The 22132-nt window shown below is 33.5% G+C and overlaps 1 protein-coding gene across 1 annotated transcript; it reads right to left on the bottom strand.

Moving 5' to 3' along the window:
- Nucleotides 1-504: 504 nt before the first annotated feature.
- LOC111059804 (tubulin beta chain) lies at nt 505-21551 on the bottom strand. Its single transcript, XM_039421749.1, has 9 exons — nt 21150-21551; nt 13380-13488; nt 9952-10196; nt 8701-8829; nt 6408-6607; nt 4930-5160; nt 2640-2964; nt 1627-1703; nt 505-580 (listed from the first exon to the last, which is right to left on the bottom strand). Exons 1-8 carry the CDS (start codon nt 21204-21206, stop codon nt 1635-1637), a joined length of 1365 nt encoding a protein of 454 aa, XP_039277683.1. The 5' UTR covers nt 21207-21551; the 3' UTR covers nt 505-580; nt 1627-1634.
- Between the last annotated feature and the right edge of the window lie 581 nt (nt 21552-22132).

Below are 22132 nucleotides of genomic sequence, written 5' to 3'. Positions count from 1 at the left end.
AACATCATATATAGTGGACTTTGAATACTGATTTTACATTTTAGTGAGCCCAGAAGACGAGAACGCAGCTTAACCAAACGAATAATGTTTTTCAACCTAAAAAGTCTGAATAGGATATTAACATTTTGATATAAATAGAGGAAGAGAGGGATGAAAGGTAGCAGTTGGCAGGAGAAATGAATGAAATTTCTCAAATTAAAATTTGAGGTTTAATGATACAGATACATTATTTTATAAATTTATCAAATGAATATAAAACACGATATATTATTCTAATATATAATGATAAAGCCATAAATATTGATAGAAAACACTCTTTTGTATGAAATACATAACAAATTGATAGAATCACAAATATATAAAACTATAAACTGTATCCATGGATCATAATAATATGATGAAGATCCTAGTTTGACGTGAGAGCACACTTCACTATTTTTAACACACACTCAATTCTGAATAAAAATACTGCACCTACTACATGCATGATGTATAATATTTTTCATTCACTATTTCCATTGGAAGGTTAAGAGTCTTTGGAGCCAATCATTCATGAAATAACCATGAAGATTTTCATAGTCTGAAACAAAAATATGACGTATTGTAAACCGAACATCAATGCATTTTTCAATAAATTTCAAATTTATAGAGGTTTCAATATTTAATAAAAAAAAAAAAATGGCATGAAATTATCACAGACACTTGCTTTCTAAAAGTTTCAAAAGATTTGTTTCGGTTCTTTCACCAGTATCAGTCTCAAGTAAATAGTTTACTATACCGGGGTGCTTCAAAAAAATGTATACACACTTTAAACAATCGTAGTTTTACCGCTCTACAAGGCTAATGTTATATTTCTTCGCCAGGTGGCAGCATAATCAGGTGCATAACCAGGTGGCAGGTATGTTGATTCTTTAATAGATATAGGGCCTACATTATATATATATATATATATATTATATATATATATATATATTATATATATATATATATATATATATATATATATATAAATAGATTAAGTGATAGTTGAGAGAATTTCAAAGCATTTTTATTCAATCTGGTTATATACCACATCTTCTCAACACATATATTATAAAAATTAATTTATAAGCTTCCAGTCTATGGAAATATGTATTAAGTAGTAAAAATTGGAAAAACTCCCACTTATAATACTGAATCATTTTATGCGATTCAGCTTCATAATAAATTTTAACTAGGCATTTTTTTTCATGAGATAAATTCTATTTACTGCAAGTATACGGTAGTAACCTTCTGTGATAATAATTATACTAATAATGGTAATTATACCTTTTGTGCTAAGGGGGTGGGACTGGTTTGAAAGCCAATATTTGGATATAATATTTCGGGAATTATAGCTTTTATTGATTATATGACGCATACAAATTTAATGTTCATCTAATTGGCTACACATTTTTAATATATTGTTTAGTTTACAAGATGTCCTGTTATGAACGATTTCTAGACTTTCAAAATGTTTTTATAAACTATTCAGAATATGATTAATCCGTAATGAATGTAAAATGGAGTGGATTCAACCGTTTTTGATTTTATATTACATTGTCATGACAGTAGTTTATTTTCAACATGATTTCAAGAAATACTTACAAGTTGGATTAGTTTTCCATGTCACCCTTCATATCTCCTTCTTCAAAATCGTTGTATTCATCATCAATGACAGCTTCCTGTAAGTGATAAAAAAGGTCGATAAGTAATAGACCGTTGAACAACAAATTCGAGAGATAGGAATTTTTTCAAGACTATCAAGATTTCCAATTGCTACAAAATGATATGATAATCAATCAGCAGTAGCCTATATCTATATCATCATGAAAAATACGTTATTAATTAAAACGAAATTACACTAGGAACAGAGATGTGGAATTTCTACATATTAAGTTGAAATGGAAGACATGTAGTCAGTTCCACTTAATTTTTATAAGCCAAACTATACAGAGTATCCCACAATAGGTGTAACAACCGAAAACCATATATTCTACATGGAATTTACAAAAATATGTCCAGTAAAATTCTCTTTTATCGACCTTACTTTTTGAGATAAATCGATTTTTTGATATTTTTGAAAAACGTCAATAACTAAATCTAAAATCTAATTCTAAGAATATGGATGAAGAGACAAAGAGATTTCAAATAAATTAAATATGATTTGTTTCTTTTTTAACGTTTTTGAACTTTTTATAAGCGTTCAAACTGTTTGAAATTTGTCTTTGACCTCGACAAATGTACTTTTTTCAACTTTGAGCGCTCATAAAAATTTGAAAAACGTTAAACAAAGAAACAAATATATGAAATTTATTGGAAGCTTCGTCTTTCCAACCATATCTTTAGAATTAGATATTGACTGATAGTTTTCTATTTATTGACGTTTTTAAAAAAATATTGAGAAATCGATATATTTCGAAAACCAAGGTCGAAATAAGTAAATTTTACTGGACATTTTGGCTTCTCTGATTGGTTCACTTAGAATTAATCACGATTAAAATTTATCCGGCTTTTGTGCAACCGGAACTTTCTGTTGCGAATTCATGGTCTTCGGCAGTTATACCTTTCGTGGGACAGTCTGTATGGAGTGAAACAAAAATGGCCTACGACGGTCGTACCTGATATTGCTGGTATTCGGAGATGAGATCGTTCATGTTGGACTCGGCCTCGGTGAACTCCATCTCGTCCATGCCCTCTCCGGTGTACCAGTGCAGGAAGGCCTTGCGTCGGAACATGGCGGCGAACTGCTCCGAAATGCGCTTGAACAGCTCCTGGATGGCCGTCGTGTTGCCGACGAACGTCGACGACATCTGCAGGTTCTTGGGCGGAATGTCGCACACGGCCGTCTTCACATTGTTCGGGATCCACTCGACAAAGTAGGACGAGTTCTTGTTCTGCACGTTCATCATTTGTTCGTCGACCTCTTTCATTGACATTCGGCCTCTGTCGAAAATTGAAATAACATTGAATACGGTATTAATAAATAAGGTTGACAATGAATAATTCAGTGAGGAAGTCATATTGTGAGGGGATAATATCATAGAGAAATGATAGCATAAGTAGATATCCCATGGTATAGGGCGTCTATGTCGCAACTTTTACTGTTATCTCAAGCTGACAGTCCACGTAGTTCTTTCCTGTGAAGCTTTATGAGGCTGGTAGTATCTCATATTGTGCCATTCATACACTCTTACCCAGTCAAAACAGTAAAATCGACAATAATCGACAGTAATCGGCTTGAGATAACAGTAAAAGTTGCGACATAAACGCCCTACCATGGGATATCTACTTATGCTATTGTTTCTCTATGATAATATTCAAATTATACTTTCAGTTGAACTGTGATGAATAATGGTTAATTATTTATCACATTCTAATAGAAAAATAAAGTATTATTCATGACGATATTTTAGTACGCCAATTTATTGATATTTCATATAGTATTATATTAGTATAGTATATATAGTATTTCTTATAGTATTATATTATTGGATCGGGTGCTTACTATTATGTCGAGATTAGCCCTACGTGCTATATTATGTTATTGCTAAATTACTTGAATGATGTTGCCTTCAATGAATATCTGACTTGGTCCATAAATGTTATGACAATGAAATTATATTCATTTATTAAATTTATCACAAACCAATTTATAGGACAAAATTGATATATACGAAATCTGGGTTTTCAGGTGTTATGCCTTGGATGAATTAAAATTGAAAATATAATTTTCTCATCTCAAAGTAGGTATAAATTCCGAATACTTAATACTTAATTATAATAGCTAATAATTTATTATTTCATTTTCTGTACCAACTTGCTATTCATTAATTCATTTGATAATATAATTTCCGTTATAGAACTCATTTATGTATCACAAGAATCATTAAGATACTTCGAACACTTCAACAAAGTTAATTTAATTTCTTAACTCATGACTACTTCCATAATCAACACATTACACCGGTCAGTTCCTCTTTGACTCTAGTTAGGACCTCTTATTTCTAGTTTTTTTATTGCCTTACGAAATATGTTTACAATTAAATACAGATTACAAAATGTAAACTTTTAGAATAAGAAGTATAATTTTTCAACATAATAATATACTAATTCGGCGAAGCAAGCAAAACCACAGTTTGAGTGCCGGTGACGAGTACCAAAACAGAAGACGATAATATTACTTCCAATAGAAAAACTTTGATCCAACTATTTCCAACTATGCACTATTATATTTGTCTGATGGCAATCCTAGAAAAAAATCAAATTGTGTTGTGAATTAGGTGAAAAACATTTGCTGATTTAATCCAATCTATTATTTTTTAGTACTTAATTTAGTGATGCTATGTATAATTAAATTTTCGGGTAACAGGTTGATACTACATAGGAGAACTGTCTACGGCATACTACTGTATTAGGTCTGTCCTGGAAACACGGTAATTTGATGGCGATCTGAAATTGTAAGCTGGAATGTATAGGGTGAATGTATTTTTGGATCTATTGATATAAAGTATTACATTTTTTATATAGAGTTGTCTCACTGTCAGTAGTTGAGCTACTATGTATCTTTTTGAGTCTCATATTGTAATATCAATGACTGTATTTATTGTAATATTGTATTCGACTCACTGAATTTTTTACTTTGTTAATTAAATTTATCTCACTCACTGATCACACTACTGGAATTTCTCAAGATATTCTTAAATTTCTACTCATATGATATTTGAAGGAGAAATTAAATTTATTTATTCATTCGATTTTGTGCCTGCCATCTGAAATAGTTTTTAAATTTATAATATTCTTGAATTGAATTAATAAGATAGTAGTTTATATTGAATGCTTTATATCAACTGCTCTACTAGGAATACATACTTGAAAACATATTGTTTGTATATGTAGTGTAAAGCTAACCTAAAGATAGCGGCGACAGTGAGGTAGCGCCCATGGCGGGGGTCGCAAGCGACCATCATGTTCTTGGAGTCGAACATCTGCTGAGTCAGCTCCGGCACAGTGAGCGCGCGGTACTGCTGGCTGCCGCGTGACGTCAGCGGCGCGAATCCCGGCATGAAGAAGTGCAGCCGCGGAAACGGAACCATGTTCACTGCCAGTTTGCGCAGGTCGGCGTTCAGTTGACCAGGAAACCTAACAAACATAACCATTGAGAACATCGTGTAGAGATCACCATCTCATCAATTTCCAACGAACTTTCCAATACCCACGAACAAGCAATAAAGCTCATGTGGGCATCATCCGCAATAAAAAAAGAAGATTGAGTCAAGATAAAAAGGCCGGCTACCCTTGAGCTGCTGCCGATTAAATCTTTTTCTTATGACTGAATTAGGCCTATTTGTATAATTGTGGTAGTTATACCCATATTTAATCCAAATCTGAAAGGATCCAAGTTGTTACAACCACACATTTATGGAAATATTGAGATAGCTGAGAACTTTAACAGAGATTGATGTTGGTATTATAAGTGATCGATGGTTGTTACAATGTAACTGCAAAACCAGTATATCAATATTTTAATACATTGTCAGTCGTTTATTTAACTGGAAAATATATTTTCAATACGAAAATCATTGTTGCAATTACAACTCTGTAAAATAATACAAATTTTTATCGAAATATAGTATTGATTTTGTCACTTCAAAAACAAGCATTTGTGTGATTATAAATGAGTATTTCCTTACAAGTTTATTGGCCGAGCGAAGTGAGTTCTAAGATTCAAGTCGACGGTTTAACATTTCTCTTAGTATTTAAATGTTTATATGTTGCGCATTTACGGCGAAACGCGGTAATAGATTTTCATGAAATTTGACAGATATGTTCCTTTTTTAATTGCGCGTCGACGTATATAAGTTACTAGGTTTTTGGAGATTTTGCATTTGCATTTGCATGGATAATATAAATGGAAAAAGGATCCTCCTTCATACGCCAATATTAGAGTGAAAATCAGACTATAGAATAATTCATCATAAACCAGCTGACAAGTGATTACACAGATGTGTGGAGAAGCCAGTCTATTGCTGTATTTCCATAACGTCTATAGTTTCAATCGAGTACTTGTGGATGAGAATACTGCGTGAGGTCTACTGTTCACAGAACTACTAGTTTAAGTGGAGTGTTAAAAAATATATATCTTCATTGTGAAAACCATCTACATAGAGTTATAGTTCACTGTTTATGAAATTTAATAGGAGATAGAGCCGTTTTGGGCTAAGCCTGTGGGCTCGCCCACTCACAACTATATGATTTTTAATTGTATCAATGAATGAATAAATGAGTGTGTCTTGAAACGGAACTCCTTGAATGAATTATAATGCAAATAAATTGACATTAGAGTTAATGTTTAGTAATAATTTCAAAGGCAAAATAATGTTGATTACCTGAGGCAAGTGGTTACACCAGACATGGTGAGCGACACGAGATGGTTGAGATCGCCGTAGGTTGGGTTGGCCAGCTTCAGCGTCCTGAAGCAGATGTCGTAGAGTGCCTCGTTGTCTATGCAGTACGACTCGTCAGTGTTCTCAACCAGTTGGTGAACTGACAATGTAGCATTGTACGGCTCAACAACTGTGTCGGATACCTGAAATCCGTATCAAGATCAGTTATGTATCATGTAGAATAATAAAAAGAAAATCATTTGGCAACCTTATTCAATGTTCTTTAAAGATTATTGATCATTTATAGATTTTGTGTCATACGAGAGGTGAAAGTACATTGAAAGTAGTATTTGAAAATTCATTAGTAGAATTCGAGGTACAATTAATTAGCATCATCTTCATTGATTTGTGGGTGGATTTCAAACAACTGCGAAATCATTTTGGAAGAACATAAATAACGTCTTATAAGCCTTCACCTATCAACTACCAAGAGATCTTCACTTAGCCTATATGGGAACGCGACTAGGTGCCACCCCGACTACTTGTCCCCTTTTAAAAACGGTTTTTAAGGGACAAGTAGACGTGAGCCATACCCGTCTACTTGTCTCCTTTCTGAGGAGGTGACAACTAGTCGAGGGGACACCCTGACGCGAGGGTGCGAGGTGTCAAGTTGTCGTTTACGGTCATGACTAGTTGGCACCTCCGGTCCAGGGAAGTCAAGTAGTCGGGGTGACAACTTGACGGCAATGGTATATTTTTACGAGGGTACAAGTAGTCGTCTACGGTCAAGACAACCTATCCCTTCGACTCCACTCCACAAGAAGTCACCATTCCGGCTGGCTCCTCATTTGAAGATATGGCAACACGCTACTCTTCTTAATAATCATACTCATAAAATTTGTTTGAACAGTGTCTGTGAGTGTAGAAGACACAGACACAACTTGAAGATTCTCATTGGCCTTCTTATGGTCTGATTGCCATCTGAGCGCAAGTGTATATAAATAATTATTTATCCTCATATTAATTACCAGACTTCATGTAATACCTCAGTTGATAACCAGACTGATAGCTTCATTTACCATATCATTGATGGATGAAAATTTGACTGTCCTAGCATTAGGCTCAATTTACTCGTAAACGGTGCGTCTGACGGGAAAATATAACTGAACAAAATGTGTTTAGAATATTATGTTCCACATCTGGTTCAGTCATCAAAAGGACTTATCATTCATTTTTTCTGTTTTCAACCAACTCGAAAAATTTCTCCTAAAAATAGCAAAGACGGCGAATATCTCCCGAATCGTGCGTTTAACGGGAAAATGTTACTGAACCAAAAGTGTTTAGAATTAATTTTACATCATAACCAGTGATAAATATTGCTTGATCCCTCCTCCCTACGCCGCGGGGGTGTAAGTTGTGCCAACTGGTGCTCTGTAGGTGACAAGTAGTCAGGGTGACACCTTGCACGCTGTTCTACATCTGCTTGCACGCTGGGCAAGGTGTCATGTAGAAGTGAGCCATCCTCGTCTACTAACTTGTATCCTTTCTAAGAAAGTGGCAACTAGTCGGGGGACACCCCCCGAGAGTTTCCCCCCCTTTTTCAACTGGTCGTTTTTCGACCAGACGCGAGGGTGCGAGGTGTCAAGTTGTCGTTTACGGTCATGACTTGGTACCTTTGGTCCAGAAGGTGTCAAGTAGTCGGGGGGACAACTTGACGGCAATGGTATATTTTTACGAGGGTACAAGTAGTCGCCTATGGCCAAAATGACCAGGTGTCAAGTAGTCGGGGTGACAACTATACGGCTACCCGCCTATATAAGTGCACAAAATATGGCCTGGTTTAGACGATGAAACTTGAAAATCAGATAGCTTGATCTGAGTTACCTACTTGTTTAAATTTATTTCAAACTGGCTTCTTAGATTGTTATCTACTGTATTTACCAAATACTTTATATTCAACAAAGTTGAGCAAATTGAAAACCTAAGAATAATGCTTGCAACATGATCGTTTATGAACAGGTAGGCTCCTATCTATAGATTGTATAATATTGAATCCTATTCGAAAAAGAATGATAGTACAAGAATCATGTGAACAAGAACAATTTGAATGAGAAACCATCGGTTTGCAGTTTCATTCAAGGTTGATGAATGAACCAATAAATTAGAATTTTGGTTTCACTATTTGAGATTTTCTTACAATAAAAAAAAAATGCAGTGAATGGTATCAGTATTATGAAATAATTTAAGTTTGGTCCATGAATTCTATGGAGAAGAATGTGAAACACCAATAGCTTACCTTCGGAGATGGCATTACAGAATATGTATTCATAATTCTGTCAGGGTATTCTTCACGTATTTTAGAGATCAAAAGTGTTCCCAACCCAGATCCAGTGCCTCCTCCCAGTGAATGGGTCAATTGAAAACCCTAAAATAAAAAATGCATTGGAGTTAAACCAAAGTACCTGTAATTCAAGATAATAATTCAAACAAACATATGAACTAGACATTTCTTAGAAGTAATATTGATGATATAGGATTTTATCTGGAATTTAATTTTGCAGAGAAGATATTGTTTTCCTATGAAATTATAAAGCTTCTATACATTATTGAAACACCCATACAATCAAATAATTCATTTTCTCCACAATAAAAAAATACAAATATTCTGATATGAATAACTAAATACAATTATTTATTCACAGTTTTCCTATATGTTGTGCTTTTTATTCTTGTATGTTTAATCATTACCCTTCATGATCTACAGTTTGTATTGTTTACAATATATTTAAATATAGGGAGTTCTCATTTAGATGCCAAGGACGAAACTTTACCTTTATTTCCTCATTAATCTCTCAAAAAAGGTACGGTAGGCCTATTATTAGTATGTTCATCGACAGGAGAGACAACATAAAGTTTGTGCTTATGTAAGTATAAAAGCACAAACTTTATGTAGTCTTTCCTTTCTATGAACAGACTTATATAGTCTAATAGAACAAGATTTAAGCTTTAATATTTTTATATTGTTTTATTAATTAAAAACGTAGCCCATGTGAATGAAGTGTTCTTATATAGTCTTTATATTCCTTTAATCTTGATGTTTAAAAATATCATTTTCATGATTATTTTTCAATTGTATAGAATTAAGTGAAAACGAGAGAGCTAAGATTGATTTTTTCGATTATTTTGTCTCGAATACAATTTTTTATTCCAGTGTAGTGTATAAATATTGCATGAAATCAGACTGTGATATTTACGAGACTATTGTGATAGCTAATGCAGCCCAATCAACATGAAATTTCATTTATATACAGAATGTTATTCAGCCAGATTGAAGATGTTGATGATTTTTTTTATCAACTCCAAGAAATTCATCTATTTAAATGACTGCAAGTCGGTATTTAAATAACAAAATAGTGTGTTATTTTAGCCTGATATTTATATTTGGTGTAATATTTATGGATTGTCATCTTGAGGTATGAGGTTGAGTAGTAGAGAAGTCTCTCACATCCTAACTCTGCCTGATAATTGTCCATTTTGGTCAGTGTACCTGCAAACAATCGCAGTTCTCGCACTCCTTGCGAACGACATCTAGCACGTTGTCAACGAGCTCGGCGCCCTCGGTGTAGTGACCCTTGGCCCAGTTGTTGCCGGCGCCGCTCTGGCCGAACACAAAGTTGTCTGGCCGAAAGAGGGCGCCGTAGGGCCCCGAGCGCACCGCCTCCATCGTCCCTGGCTCCAGGTCCAGCAGGATCGACCGCGGCACGTACTTGCCGCTTCCGCCGCCGCGGCTCGCTTCAAACACAAAATAAAACTATGTTGACGGATCGTATTTTAACAATGTAGAAATATAATTAAGAAACAAAATATTTAATCTCAATTATGAAAACTTGTAAAAAACCCCACGACTTACTAGCAGATTCACAAGATAAGACATAGTATTTAAAATAGACATCCAATTGAAATTAAAATATGTGGAAAGGACATTCTATTGAAGCTGATTACAATGCATCAGCATTTAATTAAAATCATGTTGATTGAGCGTAATTAGAATATTGTATACATATAAAGTGAGGTCCACATTATAATACTGTACCAGTATTTGATTAACAATAGTGTTGCTACTACATTCGATAAAGCAGATAGCGCTATTCTTTTCTCGCCCTTCAATATTGCCGGATCGTTTGTTAAAAATGTAGAAATATAATTAATTAACTAAATATTCAATCTCAATTATGCAAATTCATTATCTAATCATTGAAAAATATATTTTCTTGACAAATAAAATATACTGTAATTGATTATTGTAAACAAGAATTAATAATTAATATTACATCAGATATACCGGTATATTCTCTGTATAATGCCATTATAACGTGGAACATATTATAAATAGGTTAATAGATGGTTTAGTCAAGAGAAAAAATGTATGCTGCCCTTATGTCTCTGCAATATCAGCTTTGTTGAAAAGTAGGCGCTCATACTGATACTATGTACCTGCCTCTCACACAACCACTTCGGGTTAAACTATTATAATTATTGAAGATTCAGTGAAATTGGTTAGCCTACTTGCACAGCATTCATTTGAGTGAATATTTTTACTTACATAGTAGGTAGGTAGTAATACTCGTAGTTATTAATGATAAGTAGTAATAATGTACGACTAATATAAATTCTAATCTACAGTTTCAACGAAAATTATAAATTAATCTTTACATCATATTACAAAAAACACACTCAGATTCAATCTACTGTTTAGAGAGATTTACTATATAGATACATTATCAACTGATACCGTATCTATAAAAAAACTACTATTAATAACCTGTGAAACTGAACAAGTAATATAGGACTACTAGATTATTATTCAAGAAAATTATACTACTAAATTTTATTACTATGGATTTATATTAGCTTCAGATTTATCACTACATTTCAAACATGGATTGTTTACTGTTATTGCAGTAATAAGATATAGACGTCAATTTAAAATTATCACAACTTGTACTTTTTTCTCAATCTATTCTAAATATTTTAAAATGATATTAGGCCTATTTATATTCCATTCAACTACAACATCTCTAGACAAAATTCAAACTTGAAAAAGCTTGACTGTAAGCTCCTAAAAGCATATGAGGGCATCACTCTCAGTATTATTATTATGTTGAATAACTGTGATTTTTGTGAAAACATATTGTTCAAACTATATGACTTCAACTGTGAACTGAGAAGCTTTGAATTCGAATAACAATTGTTTTTTATTTCGTAGATGAATGAATAAAGAGCAAGTTATGATTAAGTGATAGAACAGGGATGTCAACGGTTCCAATTCATTTAACGTTTTTGAAGCCTCAATTGGTAATCCAATTCAAGTTGACCAAATCAATAACAAATACAAGCTCGACAAGTTTAAATGTGCTAGAGCTGTAAATTGTCTTATGATGATTTTATTCTGAAGAGATTCTTATTGTCCATGTAAATGTTTCAATTGACATTCAATACGAATTTTATCGAATGCAGTTTGAATATATTTTATTGGACGATTGTAATACAGGAAGTGATGGTATTGGGATTTGTAAGTACAGTATTACAATATTAATGTATTATGCCTCAATATTCTTCAACTATCCGATTTTTGGAAAAGTTCATTGTTGAAAATAATACGGTTCAAGTTAATAATTATAATATCACTTGATGATCAAATATTGTGATAAAAGTCTGCGCATAGTGGTAAGCCAAGTTCAAAACTAATTTAAACAATAATACAACGCTACTGGAATAATACAGTAAACTGGAAAGAGCAATAATGCAACTCACTGAAATCACTTGATATACTTCATTGAAACTTCTTTCAACAAAACGAAATAAGTTGATTTTTTCAATAAAGTTTGTCTAAATTCGCGCTATTTAATAAATGTCATTAGTTTTCAATGTTCCTTTACATTTTTTTCATGCTCAATGAATATCATTGTGCGTGGGTAATAATCCCTGTATACAGAGTTTCTTCAGTTCCAGATAGTGTACCTGAAGAATAAATAACTGAAAATTATTACATCAAGTATTTGAGCAATAATTTTTTATTAGAGTCAGGCTAGCATTGTTTATTTGAATATATTTTCATTGTACATTGAAACTTACATGAAACTGTAGCCTAAAGGTTGCTGTAGAATACGCAAAATAACTTCTGCCAAATAGTTGAGGTGATAATAATGTTGTAGGTAATGAATTGAAATTAAAACAAACTTTAAATTGGTTGTAACCAATTTGTTATTGAACAAATTGAAGACTAGTTTATGTTGTTTTTTTACACTACCAACAATCTGTAGTGGATTCCTCAGCAATTTGTTACTGAACAAATTGAAGACTAGTTCATGTTATTTTTTCTACACTACCAACAATGGATTCCCCAGCAATTTTTTACTGAACAAATTGAAGACTTCATGTTTTTTCCACATTACCAACAATCTATAATGGATTCCCCAGCAATTGAATAGATATTAAAGAGGAATAGAGATATTTAGTAAAGGTTGTAGATGGTGTGAAAGCTAAATGAGCTGGATTTTTACTCAAATAAACAAATAATGTTAGTGGAACAAATATATTTCAAGTAGGAGTATCTTATTGTAATAATTCAATGCGTAAATATTAAGAGGTATGCGAGGAGTATTTTGAAGTATGAGGTATATAATATAAGGTACTCCAATGCAGGAGTATAAATGTTTCAATGAGGATTGGAAAGGAGAACCCAACATGTTTCACATAGAATTTAGAAGGAATGAGGATGATTAAAAAAATTATAACATGGATGAGTTGAGCAAGTCAATGACCGTCAGCTCCCATTATTGAGCTTTGTGTTGTAGAAGGCCGTTTCTAATGAACCATGAAGAGAATGGGTTATTGAAGACGAGACCACAGAACGAAGAGAAGAGGAGGAGAAGGAGAGGGATTTTTTCATGAAAGAGAAACGTGTATACTCACCACATGCTTCATTATAGTAGACGCTTATTCTTTCAAGTTGGAGATCTGATGTTCCTTGATACACTCCAGACTGATCTATGCCATGTTCCTCTGAGATGACTTGCCAGAACTGAAAACGAGATAGATAAACATGTCATGTTAAACTATTGATAGTTGAATATTTGAGATAAGTTTGAATTATTTATTTAAATTGAATATAAATTCTCAAGTCCGCTTTTTCATGTTTTATTAATTCACAACATGTTTCGACTAATTATAGCCATTTTTAAGTCCAAAATTACTTGAGGATTTTTATTTAAATTCAATAATTATTGTAGTAGCCCTGTAAGGAAAAGAGAATATCAAATTATTTATAACTAAATAATATGAGTAGAGGCTCCTAGCTCTCTCACGGGTTTTATTGATAGAGGTATAATGAATAATTACGTTCTTACAACGATTATAAAAATGAGATACCGTACTAGTTTCAGGTATTAAATCATTATCATGTTTGATGTAGGACAAATAGTGTTTTATTAGATTTTGGAAGCAATAATAGTTGTTGGGAAGGGAACTCTAATTTCCACACATCATATAGGTACAGTATCAAATAGTTCAATAAGTTTTGAGCTTTCTTATCCAATCAATTGATATTATAAAGTTATGATGACTTATGACAATAAGTCCGATGATGGTTATTGTAGGGATTTGAAGTGGATGTTATTCTAGAATATTTTATTTATGTGGAGCGACTAAAGTCCTCTGTTGGAAGACGAGCCTGCTCCGAAAACCAAGCACACAACTTAGTTCCAAAATAAAGAATCAAGGATCTTGCTTTAAATGACTACACCACTGGAATAGGCCTGTCTCAAAATATCCTGGAATAAGTTTTTATGCCACAGGATAGGGACATTTGCCAAAGTCGAAAAGGATACTCCGGACGTGAACTTATATGGAGAGCACGACCTGAGAGAAAGAGCCTCTTTGTCGTCTGCTGTGTCTCCTAAGTTCTATTTTGGAGTATCGGGATCGGTCAACGAGTCTGAATACAAAGGAAAGCAACTGGAATCAGGATACATTCAAGCAAGGAATATAGATTCAAATTTGGGCTTGGGAACATTGCTTTGAGCTTGAAATGAGAGGGGAGAAAGTAATATAGTTGAATATTTATAGGCCAAAAGTTGTACAAGAATAGAAAAAAGAATGATTTTTCAAATGCATTTCGTAGTACCCGAAGATTCGTGCTTGTTTTAAACTATTTCATTTATTTGTTACCCAGTCTTCTAAGTCTACTTCAGTCTTTATTAGCTCTCTTTCACACATATGGTTTTCCTACTTTTTCAAAATAGTCAAAATGTTTTTTCGAGCACATAAATTTCTCCTTCTTTTCTTCAACGAATGTTATTTATCTTACATATGGACAGTATTACACTAAAAACTTCTCATGTCGTGTAGAATCTTCTTATCTAGCGAATGCTCATTTTAAAATTTCCTGATTACCGTGCTATGAAGAGTTCAAATTAGAGGTTTTTAGCGCCTTCAAGAACTATATAGCTTTAAAACTACTGTGAATACAATGACGCGAGCGAAGCGAGCCTGTTATTTTTAAATGTACCATTCCACCGGGGGGTCTAAGGCGGAGTTCCCTGGCTAGACTGTAGTGTAGAGCAAGCCGGCCGGCTATTTCCATGTGATTTGTTGCAATTCGTCCCCTCTTAAGCACGTGCTCTTCATCAACTCTTCTAGTTTTTTCATTCCGTTCTCCCCATCACACTATTTTTTCATGTCTTTCTCTCACATCGTCATGCATCAATGTATTGCATCTTATCATTTTCATTACATCCACATGTTCTATTTCTCTTACACATCCGAATTGATCCACTCATATTTCTTTTTCACATCAATCCATCTCTGTCACTCAACTTGTTTTCACTCTTCTTCCCTTCTTTCTCTTCCCCCTAGATTCTCTCCTTTTCTCCACGAAGAACCAAGTGGCACTGGATCAGACAGCTCAGACAGATTCCTTATCTTCCAGAACACACAGACCTTTATTTAGAAACAGTTGAGGCGTCTCATATATCTTCTTATCCAGTTGAGGGTGATTCAAAATAAACACATCCTAAATGAGGTGTGGGAAGACCTAAATAGTCTCGACGCTCTTGGTGTTTTTTGTACTTGAGTATCGTTTCCTACTTCATAAAACACTCTATAGATTACTAAGCTTCAAACTTTTAAGAGGCTTCCTTAAAACACTTTCAAGATTTTCCTCATAGTATGAAATTTATTTCATAAACTACTATTTCAATTCACTATTCACATACTGTTTTAAGGTGTTGGAATTTCTTATTTATTAAAATGAGAAAGTATGACGAAACAATGAAGGATGATTTTTCAAAGTATGATCTCAGAAGAATAAAATTTGATCTCTCACTTTTTGTGTAGTTGAGAAGTTGATATTGTGGTTATTATTCATATTGAATGAAAAAGACTAATAAATTGTCAAAAAACCACAGATTTATTGATACTTAGAAAAACCTCTAGGTTTATCAGAGATTGACAATGGTGTAATAACCGAAACCGGTCTTTCTAAGTATCAATAAATCTGTGGGTTTTTGACAATTTCTTAGTCTTTTTCATTCAAAATTTGATCTTCATTATTTTATCACTAATATACTACAATAATTAATAAATTTACTGAGTCGAGTCTTCCTCCCTATACTCACAACTTATCTACCGTACTATAGTAAAATTATCTTTCGACTGTCAGGAAACCTTAACATGAATTCTGAATCTCATTCCAATACATTTTCAGTGTAAGGAGAGCTTGTTTGGTAACATCAAAGATATGGTAATATCAAGTTAAATATTTATAGACAATTCTTAAAAACGCCCTATAAGCCAAGCACGCATTGATTGCAGTGCAACCAATAAAGCCAATCAAAACTATCCTGATTGGTATCCAAAGTTTACTTGGCTAAGACCGTTTCAAAGCATAGTTTTTTTGATCGGCCCTAAGAGAAAGGAATCAATTTGTGCAATTGAAGATACTTTTATTGAGTAGGCCTACTTGACTATTTTGAACTTGATAAAGTAATAGTGAATAAGATGAATTGAAATCAATCACACTAATAAGTCAGTTTACAGGAGCAAGCACCGACTGACAAAAAGGGGTGACTAGAGAAATGATAAACTCTATCCGACGCATGGGGTTATTTCACAGTCAATAACTGGAGCAGTTGAGTCGTACATCTGGTAAAGCCGATGACTCATTTCGTCGAGCTCTATTTACTGGGTTTCTCAAATTTTATTAGCCATTCCATCCACTTGAACGGCTCTAATATTACTTCTAGAGTGCTTTAGGCACATTTTGAAGCAGTGTAGAGATGATTCATGTCTACGACAATTGCTCGTATATATACCGTATTGCAAACGTAATTAAGATTAGACTCGACTTCTCCTCAAATGTCAAACTATAATAAACAAGCTGAATCACATTACAGCTCATCTCTGTTACAATTGCGTTCTCAGAGAAATTTCGAGGAAAAGATAATTTAAAAGAGATAACGCACAGGAAAAGATTATTGCTCTTCATTTTACAGGAATGTGGTCTAGTTTGAGAACAAAGAGCGATGATTCTACTTTACAAGGAAATGTTGTCAAGAAAAACAAGTTATTTTGTAGTAGTTGCATTAGAATAATATGATTGAAAAACAGACTGGCTTCGAAAATTCTTTACTGAAATATAAATAAAGTGGGTAGACCTACTGGAAACACTATATATAGTTACATATTTCAATCACGCGCCCAATTTTCATGGTTGAAAAACGTATTTTCAAGAAAATTATTTTTTCATTCTAGGCTATAGTATGAGATTTTATAAAAACACTTTTATTATATGGGCTACTTTTGTACAAATTAATAAAAATAATATAAAAAAATTGTAGTACCCTTTATTATTAAAAACTTAAAAATATATCAAGTTGAATTTACTTGAAAATGACCCAAGTTATGGTCGAAACTAGTCGTTGATATATTTTAAAGTTTTTAATAATAAAGGGTACCGTACTACAAGTTTTTATATTGTTTTTATTAATGAGATTTTACTTCAACTATTAAGAAAATGAGATGATTCAATAAGTAGGAATAGGTCAACATGCGATGTATAAATGTTTTATTACAATTAATTAACTACAATCTCAATTTGACTTATAACCTATCCCTTTCATCATCATAATATTATTATTACAATACTTTATCAATTGAGCACTTTCTCTTTCGAGCTCATTGTTTCATGCTTCTTCTCTCTCACTTTGATCCCCGTCAATAGGATATCTATATCTTCAGAACACGCACACAATTTCCTTCCTCAATAACAGAATTCCGGAACTCTAACAATCATCCGCTCCACATACTTTTCTATAATTCTGACAAAATCCCTCTTGATTACTTTTATCTACTGATAGGACAACCACATTATAATTTCCTGTTCGACTCATTATCAACACAACTGCATTTCTCCTATAGGCCTACCATCGGTTCACGAGAAATAGCCTAACTAATTTTCCTTTTCCTCACTTCGTTCGATTTGGGCTAGAATAGAAACTGCTTGAAATAACGATTTCTGACCACACACGATGATAAGGACTTCACAAAGCATATTTCTTTTTTTTTATTATTATTGGCAATACAGCCCATGTAGAGCCTTAGCCTTTACAACCACATCATTCCATCTCTCTCGACATTCTGCTGTTCTTCTCCATCTTCTTACACCCAATCTTCGCAAATCCTCCTCCACATCGTCGACAAAGCATATTTCTCGTTAAATCAATTGTTTAATGTCAATTCTTTCTGAAAATGTTGTGAACGGAGGAAATCGATGAGGTTCGACTGTATCAATAAAATAGATAAATATAAACAACACAAGGAATAAGAAAACGCTTGTTATATGCTTTCCATTTCGATTTTTGGATGAATTCACTTCACTGTGTCCCTTATATAATACTACGGTACCTTAGTAGCAATATTCTGAAAATTTCGACATTTTTTCAGTTCATTAAAATTGTTCATAGGACGAATCTGATCTCAAGGAGACGGTGAAAGGTTCAATTAGAATGTTAAAAATATATTATTATATATTAATTGGCATAGAAATAATTAGAATAAGGTACTGCTATAATTCCAGATCTAGTTCTAAACTCATCATTATAATTCACAATGAACATAAAGTTGGATACCTGTAACATTACGATTGCAATTAATAGAACGATATTGTGTAAGTTGCAGATAAATCAACACGAGGATCACTTCTCAATCTCTTTATATAGCTCTTGAGCCACATCTCTCAAATTGAGAAGAGAAAATCATGCCAATAAAACTCACGTAATAAAATAAGTTGTACTGAGATCATCAGCGGGAGAATCACATAATAGACAGATACGGGTTCTCCCGTTGGACTGTAACTGCTCCACCACTTCGCAAACAAATAAAATGAGCTTCGAAACGACAACCCAGTGATTCGGAACTCGTGCAAAAGAGTAATTCGGAAGTGATGGAACCTGGATCCATTTTCCTCTTATCGTCCCCTTCTGTTAAACATTCAACTGACTAGAGAATTCAGACAAAAGGCTGGCTATTCCTGAGCAAGACACGATGATTTTCATAGCTCAATGTTCAAAGCCTAAACCAACTTCAATTATGGATGGGTGGTGCAGAGGCAGATAACAGAACACCGAACACATTTCCGCCTTGAACCGCATACCAACACGTAGGCTACGGTACCTACCCAAGCCTCTAGCTTCTATCACTTGGACTACAACACTCAAAGTCTTTTTGAAACTCAACAAGTAGATCAGGCCGGAAGGAAATCATCCAGAATTGACGACATGAGTACAGTAATAGAAGAGAAATATCGAATTTTCAAATACATCTTCATCAGAACCGCACAACATAGAAGATAGAATAAATAAAACGGTACCAGTTCGATAGCTATATTAATATAGGCCTAAATCGTCTCCAAGTCTGATTGTGATGGGCTCTTGTCAAATAGATTTTTAAACAATAGGCCAATATAATGTAATGAAAGCTTTGTAAATTATTGGTAAATTTGCTATTTATGGAGCTTAAGCAGCAATGACAAAATAAATTTCACCATAACTCTTGCAGTAGGTAAAGCTTACAGTAAGGTACCGGTACTGATTCTGATTATGGAGGTAGAAACCTATTTAAAAAAATCTGGTGTGGCGCACTCACACAACTTTCCTTGCCGTTATGAAAATTGACGCTAGTGTTCTCGCGCATCTCAAGTCTACTATTCAAAGATATGAGACAGCTGGTGATAGGACAATAACGCTGGAGACACACGAGGTCTGCTATCTCTTCGTAGTGAATGATTTAATAGAACCAACACTTGCAAACAGTTTGCAATTTAATAATTACATTTTCTCGAATTTCAAGCTTATTTTCAATTTTAGGTGAAAATGTTACTAGACATTAATTGTAGAGATTTTCATTCTCTATCTTTTCCACTTGAAATTTTTTGTTTAAATTGTATCTGGAGACTGATAATTGGGAATCTAAAATCCAACTTTGTATAGATGGGGCGCAGCTCCAGAAATTTTTACATATATGGGACTAGTGGCAGTTGATAGAGCTTATCAATGACTATTTCAGGTATGAATTTGATCAAAATCGTTGGAGCTGTTTTCGAGAAAATCGCGAAGAACCCTGTTTTTGACAACATTTTCGCCATTTTAGCCGCCATCTTGGATTGCATTTGATCAAAATTGTTCGTGTCGGATCATTATAGTGTAAGGACCTTACGTTCCAAATTTCAAGTCATTCCGTTCACTGGGAGATGAGTTATCGTGTACACAGACGCACATACACTCATACACACACACACACACACATACAGACCAATACCCAAAAACCACTTTTTTGGACTCAGGGGACCTTGAAACGTATAGAAATTTAGAAATTGGGGTACCTTAATTTTTTTTTGGAAAGCAATACTTTCCTTACCTATGGTAATAGGGCAAGGAAAGTAAAAATTTGGATTAAACTTGAATAATAAATTAGGCTACACTCTTGTCTGTGAGTTACACCGTATACGGTACCGGAAAATTATAGTGAGGTTCACAATAATATAATGGCAGTGGAGGAAAGATGGGAGAACAGAGTTGCCTATTCCCTTCCTTTTTACTGCCTTCTCTACCATTTATAGTCTATAGAGGTTAGCTGATACCGGCATACTATTTATTGATTATTGATTCATACAATAAGTACATAATCAAAATGATAAAGAGAGAAAAAAATAAGGTAACATTGTGCTATTCCTCTGTTAATTATATCTGATGTAATTTCAACTGTTCATTCTTGTTTAAATACCGTGATTATTATAATTATTTTGACACCTTATTTTTCGACGACTGAAAATAAAAAATGATCAAGATTACCATATACCGTAGTATTTCTACATTGTAAAAATTATCTGGCAACATTGAAAAGCTAGAAAAGTATAGTCCCAACTGCTTTACTTGTTTTTTTGTGGAATGAGACAACCAGGATAAATATCAATGTTGGTAATTAAATACTGCCATTACTGTACAGAGTGGACCTTACTTTTAGGCCTATTTATTAGTCACCTCATTGTAGAATTGAAATACTTCCCTCAGAATAAAAATTAGACAAGGAAATAAGAGAAGCCAATATAAATATTTGATCTTGATTGAATTTACTTTCATCATGTGATGTTACTATTATAAAACGAAATCAATTAATAAAAAATCTCACCCTTGCTCCAATTTGATTTCCGCATTGCCCGGCTTGAAGATGCACTATTTCTCTCATTCTTTCAAACTTTAGTTAGGCTACGGTTTACTTACAAAATTTGGATATTTCAAATCACGGTTTTACGGTAAAATCAGTTGGTTATTCAAATTCTCAATATTGTGATTTAAAAATGTTTCCTCAAAAGTAGGACTGACTAGGCGAGAAATTGAGATTAGTTCTACTCCTGAAGGTTTGTATCCACTGTCAACAGGCTGAAAGATTGATTCTTCTCTGCTACTCTGTCTTCGTGTCTGGAGTCTGTCTGTCTGCTGGCTGTCTCGCTCAAGTCTCGGTCTGAGATTTTCAATTATTGAGAATGTTCAAAGTTTGCATCATGATCATGCGCCGTTCTTCTGCGACAGCGCTGAGATCTGACGGGATATATGAAAACTAACAGACGTCTGACGTCATCAAATTTTGTCGTCTGCTAAATCAGCTGTTCTATTCAAGAAAATTGAAAAAAAATTATTAATCTTTATCAATATTAGAATATTGAATAGAGATAAGAAGTAGTATTCAAAATATCTCATTTATACAAACTAATTGCCTCAAAACCCAGTTATTACCGTGATTTATTTTATCAGTTATTTCAATTTTTTATAATGCTTACAGTCTGAATGTACCATTCTTCAAAAAGCTAAAATTGCTCGAATGTTGTGTAGTCGTCTGTAAGTTATTTGAAAAAGTGATTGAATTTATTGATAATATATATTTTGGTGGATTGCTTGATTCATTTTGGCACTGGATATTAAATATAGTTGAGTGATTGCTAAAAAACTCATCCATAGTTGAAGTAAGAAAATGAAAAAATGTATTGTTACAACTTTGTATTAAAAATGTATTATACTTTCGTTTGTGAGCAGTGATTCATGGCAAATATCTTTTCATCTTCAATAATGGATTTCCATGATTAATATTGAATATTTCGTAGTTTATTATATTCC

Source organism: Nilaparvata lugens, chromosome 2, assembly GCF_014356525.2.
Source record: "Nilaparvata lugens isolate BPH chromosome 2, ASM1435652v1, whole genome shotgun sequence".
NCBI lineage: Eukaryota > Metazoa > Arthropoda > Insecta > Hemiptera > Delphacidae > Nilaparvata > Nilaparvata lugens.
Note: the sequence above shows the minus strand (reverse complement) of the source record. Positions and strands in the feature narration are given on the sequence as shown.